At 39.3% G+C, this 6,000-nt stretch overlaps 1 protein-coding gene across 1 annotated transcript in view; it reads left to right on the forward strand.

Moving 5' to 3' along the window:
* Nucleotides 1-3,318, forward strand: part of LOC124612707 (DNA polymerase epsilon catalytic subunit 1) — a 313,866-nt gene extending 310,548 nt beyond the window's left edge. The window contains exon 36 of the mRNA XM_047141058.1: nucleotides 2,444-3,318. Coding sequence (XP_046997014.1) covers nucleotides 2,444-2,623 — 180 coding nt within the window. The 3' untranslated portion in view covers nucleotides 2,624-3,318. The remainder of the gene's footprint in view (nucleotides 1-2,443) is intronic.
* The last annotated feature ends 2,682 nt before the right edge of the window (nucleotides 3,319-6,000 follow it).

Genomic DNA, 6,000 nt, shown 5'->3' on the forward strand with positions numbered 1-6,000 from the left:
ATTTTTATTGTAGTTCTTTCATAGGTTCAAATTGTGCAAGAACTAAAGCAAAAAGTATAATTATCATTAAAAATGTGCAAAGCGAATTCTGGAGCAATTTCGCACGTAATTGGCTTTACTATAGAAAGGGCGAAGTGCTTGACGAAACACATACTCAGCTAGGTAACCCATGAAATGTTTGGTGCATGACACTGAAATTTATAATCGTTCTTGTCAGAAATAGTCAGCTGCTGCAGTTTAGGATGTGTTCTTAGGATCCTGCCTGACCACACATTTGGAAAAAAAAAAGAGCAAAATGTTTTGAGGACCAGTATTATATGAGAAAGCTTAGCATTTTTGATGAAAAATATTATCTAGTAGCCATATTTGCAAAGCAAAAATATGTATTATCGCACCACATTTTACCGAACTCAAAGTTCATTGCCACATCACTCGTAGCACTGCTACAGTCTCTGTTTCCATATCGTAGTGTGGGCATCGCACTGCTTATATGTTGGTGTTCTGTGTTCAGAAGTTACCATGCTGTGTTTGGTGAATTCGCTTACATACTTTCGTAATACCAAAATATGCAGTGTAAATGTTGCCAAGCATGAAGGATCTTTCCAAAACGTGTTGTTTATTGTTGGGAGTGCCAGGAAATTCTTACTGATATGTTTTACAGCTCCGAGGGAAAGTATATTGTCAATTAACATGGAAAAATTCTACTTCCATTTGGGTTATAGTGTATTTTCACCTAGAAAAAGTGCATTATCACCCAGAAAAACTGTATTTTTAACTGGGAAATATCTGGAAATTCTTTTCTGTTGTCCATGTGTATACCCTGTTGTTACACGTGTCCACTAAGAAATTTCAAAGACATGCTTTTGCTCCATTCCTCTTGATGAATTTGTGAGATATGTAAACCAGTGTAGTTGGTTCAGAATTGCACAGGATTAATTTTTTTAGGATTAAATCAACTGCAGTCACTACTTAACAGTAGCATGACTCATGACCAGATTGTAATTGGAATGGTTGAATTCAGGGCCCTGGTATAATGCTAAACTCATCCTCCGTTCCTTTCTTATTCGAGATTGTTAAAAAGTTTTTGGCTGAACCTTGTAACTACTGATTGATAATCATATTGTAAGTAATATAACATTTCCATCCTGCTACAAAATGTAGAACATTACCTATTTATGTAAGCACTCGTGCTCAAATCTTTAGTCAAGAGGAGCAAGTGTCAAACCACAGTCTGAGTAATGCAGTTGTTTCTTTTGGTATGTTTTCCTATATTGATGCTGAAAAATTCCAAGCTAATTTCCTCAGCTAGACGATAGACATTTCTTTCGTCAGTTTCTAACCTGAAATAGTGCATTGTCTGTATAATTCTACTGCAAAAAAATCCACTCAATGCATGTCACTGTTCAAATCAACCAGAGGTCGAATATAAGCTTTTGTGCACACGGAAGAGCTGTGTAGAATGGCTAACAATTTGTCACACACGCACTATGAATGTGCAGCTTGCTTCACCAAAGTTACCAAATGGCATGTACATTGTGCAAGTCTTCATTCAGTATGTTGCAAGGAAAGAATGCAGATCAAATGAGTAAAATCGACAAAAATTATTTTAAAATGTGGGTATGCACCTCTTCTGTCGCTCAGGAAATTCATGATGATGATGATGATGATGAGTCCCATACTTCTTTACAGAGCGTAGGGGAGCGACGCGGGAGGACCGCGCCGCCTTACTAGGCAAGGTCCTAGTGGAGGTGGTTTGCCATTGCCTTCCCATGTATCTCTAAAACTCTGTAGTTAATATTTGAAGGTAAAATGTTATAAAGACTAAAGAAGTGCAAGTTGATGAAGAAACAATACCATGCAACGGGCAGTTATGACCAATAGATCCATAAGATTGGGTACTATTTGGCATAAAGCGAAACATTTGTTTGAAAACGTGTGTGTTAATACACACAGAACTTTGTCATATTTCCCAAAATATAAGTTGGTGTGTTGTCATGCTTTCTTAATCTATGCATCGTCAAAAGTTCAGATACGGTGTTTCAATGTAGTGATTAAAACACAATGTGTGTTATGCAACCTATGCTTACCTGACGAGGGCAACATATGATAATGCTACATATCTTTCAATGTATCCACAGTGATGACGTTATCCAGATCTTTGCCATGAACTTTTCTGTTGTGTTGAGTTTCAGTTCTTCATATTTTAAACTCATTTGTATTCAGTTTTAACTGTTAAAACTGGGACACTTCCTTTGATTGTAACTCTACAGGTTCCAAAATTTCTAGCTGCAAATTGTATGATGTATACTTAAAAATTTTAATCTTTAAGCTGGATATATCGCAAAGAGTAATACCACTAGACATTTATTGCAGTGATATATCCAGTTAGACCTGTACTTTAGGCTATTGTTGCCATTTTCTAATGAAATATATTTTGTTTCAGATTAAGATGGAGAATATGACCCGATTTTGCAACTGCTCAGGAGACTTCCAATCATTAATTCCAGTGTCGAACATTGCAGAACATCTTCGTACATTTCAGGCAGTTGCTAAGCACTTCAAAATGCCACTGTTATTGGAAGTAGTTCAATGGACTATTAATGCTAATCCAGGACTTGTGTAGGCAAAAAAAAAGATGACTATATCCAAATGATGGAAAATGTCATGACATGAGTAGTTGCACATGCCTTTGCTGAACAGTCTGCATTCTAACCTACCTGTGATGTGATAGTACAATGTACAATCACTACTCACAAAACAATTTATTTATTTTTTATCCTCTGTGTTGCATGGAATTCTGGTCACAACAGAAAATTTATTTTCTCATTTTTATCTTTGTGACAGTTAAATACATTTTTAATATTGCATTACTATCATTCAATGAGACTTTTACAAAATCATTGCAAAATATGTTTGCTGGCATTTTTCAACTACAAGAACAAAGGCAAGACATCAGAAAGACATAAGACACTCTAGCAAAAGCTCTAGTTCTATATTTTGGATGTCAGTGAGTTAGTAGGAAGATAAGCATTTGTGAGAAAGTGCATAAAGATTTGAAACAACAGTGTTGCAGGTGAGCTCTGTCTCTTTCCCAACATCCAAACCACTCACACCCCCCTCTAAAACCAACTGTCTCATTGAGTTCTATCTGTGTACATATTACCCCCATTTTTCCCCTTTGAACTATACTCAGTTGAGATGATGATGGATTTAACTTAGCTGTATATCTTGAAAATTGTACATATTTCTGTACATGTAAGTACTGTAATACTATTTTTATATATTTATTGTGCTGGTAATTAAAGCACTTTCTTTTTATTTTTCTTGTTCAATTATTTTAAAAAACTTCACTTTTATTGTGTATTATGAGAAGTATACAAAAAAAAAAAAAAAAAAAAATAATGAAAGTTTGAAATGAACATCCACATTTAAGGCAGAAGAGGATCATGTACTTTCCAGTCTCTGAAATAAACAGGAGCAGTCAAATGACAAACAAGTAGTGAATTTTCAGTTTTCAGCCTTATCATTAATAAAAGATGCTGATATAGATTAAAAGATTTGTACATGCAGTACTTTGACAATGAGAAATGTAAGGTACAGGATGTCACTAAATTCCCTGTACAGTCTTTGAAGTCTTGTATGTGAGACCAAGAAAATTCAGCTTAGCACAGGAACTCATGTTCGGAAAGATACCGTTTTCCCATTAGCTGCAAAGTATCACAACACACATTGCTCTCCGACTCCTGCTGCTTCTTGTCGTCTGGGTCCGTTTACAAGTAGGCTCACTGCGACAACCACCAACATCAACCCAGATAAGGCACCTCCATACCGTTTTCTGGTACAGACGATCACCAATCACTGGTCTTCCAGCATTCGCTGCAACTATAACTCATGCCAGTAGGTGTTCCTCAGATGTCACAAGGGTCTTGTAAATCAAACTTTGATTCAACCCCACAGGGAGTAGTCTAGTGGATTCGTGTTGGGAGAACCTGCAGGCCAAGCAGTCAGGCCACTATGGCCTACCTACTGTTGCCCAAATCATTCATTCAGATTATCTCAGACGGTATCTGCAAAATGAGGTGGTGTGCCATCATGCTGCCAATGGCCTTGCCACAGTGGTAACATCAGTTCCCATCACATCACCGAAGTTAAGTGCTGTCAGGCTTGGCTAGCTATTGGAAGGGTGGCTGTCTGGATCTGTGAAGCGCTGCTGACAAACGGCATGCACCCAGCCCTTGTGAGGCCAATTGAGAAACTACCTGAATGAGGCATAGTGGCTCCGGCCACGGAAACTGATAACAGCTGGAAGGGCAGTGTGCTGACCATATGCCCCTACATATTCACATCCAGTGACTCTTATCGACTGAGGATGGCACGTTGGTTGGTCGGTACCATTTGGATGGACTGCCATCATGCTGGAACCACACATTTTGATACATCTGCAGTAACACAAGATGATTCCTTGATGGCATACTGCATAGGCTCTCGGAAGATCGAAGAGCCAATGCAGTGTGCCTTCAAGGAATCTCAAGTACATGGCACCCATGAGATATGGTGAAAGAAGGTGTGGTCCAATCACACTTCAATCCAGGAATTGTACTCAAATGTTCAGACCATATTGCACATGCAGCGTGTAGATTTTTCATGCAGTGTGTAGATTTTTCATCAGCCCACATGTGACTTGTGGAATTTGAGAAAACCTTCCCTGTTGAACTTGGCTTCATGTGTGAAAAGAATCCGCCACGGGAAATTGGGCTCGTCTACACAACGGTGCAAGAACTACCTTTAGAAGCTGGCTTGTGACGCATTGCCTGTATCTTTCGGGGGTGGTACTGGTCTAGCTGCTGCTCATGCAGAACCCACCAGACGGTTTGGTGATTCACATTCATTCTGCCTGCTATGCGTCAGGTACTCACCGTATCCTCTTCCATTGGATGTAGTATAACCTCCTCAAACTGGTGTGTGGCACCACAGTCAGTCCTGCTGGTGGTTTGCACCACAGCCAGCCCTGCTGGTGGTGAACGTACTCGTCTCCAAGGCCCACTGGTACACCCTAGCAAAGAGGGAGTGCAAAGGTTTCTGGTGGTCTGGAAAATGCTCCACATACTACTGATGAACAACCCTCCCATTGCACAGAGCTTCATACAATAGCATCGTGTTGGCATGTTCTATGTAGTTATCATGTTCAACAGCAACGCACTAAAAATGTACAAACACCTTGCATTCTGCACTGTGGTGTATGATTACCACTGTGCAGTAGTGTGTGGTATGAACAAAGACCATAAGCACAACAGGTGCAAACCTCTCTGGGTAGATCATAAACTCAACTGAAAGGCATGTAAACCGGTAGGGAGTGTGAGGCTTCAGATGATCAGTGAATGACATACGTAATAGGCCAGTCATCAGTGCTGAAAGTGGGAGAGATTTGAATGTGTGTTGCGTATTTTGCGTGTAGTGAGAAAATGGTATGTTTACAGAAATGAATTCCTGTGCTAAACTTAATTGTCTTGGTCCCACTACGCGTCCTCATAATCAGTAAATGGAATTTGGTCACCGTCTTTTTCCTGGTGGCATTCATGGAAGTTAGACAACTCCATGTGTCTGTTCTAGCCATAATCCAGTTGCCCTTTTATCTGTAATTGTTAAATTGATATTCTTTGAGTTGCAGACAGACATAACAAAAAGATTGTTACACATTAATCTTTCAGCCTAAGCCTTCATCAGAAAAGGGAAACACACATGCATTCACACAAGAAAGCACACCTCTCACTGATGAGCATGCTTGTTTGTGTGAACCTGTGTTTGTTTCTCATTTCTGATGAAGGCTTCGGCCAAAAGCTTAATTTGTAGCAGTCTTTTCATTGTGCCTGTCTGCATCTCATCGTGTCCTCTTTACGGTGAATAGCAACCCGTCCTCCCATACCTGTTGATATTCCCATCTGGAATTTCCATTGTTTAAATTGATACTCCACTATAGTTTGATGACAGAAGATCTTGCTT

The sequence above is a fragment of the Schistocerca americana genome, chromosome 4 (genome assembly GCF_021461395.2).
Source record: "Schistocerca americana isolate TAMUIC-IGC-003095 chromosome 4, iqSchAmer2.1, whole genome shotgun sequence".
In the NCBI taxonomy this organism is placed as follows: domain Eukaryota; kingdom Metazoa; phylum Arthropoda; class Insecta; order Orthoptera; family Acrididae; genus Schistocerca; species Schistocerca americana.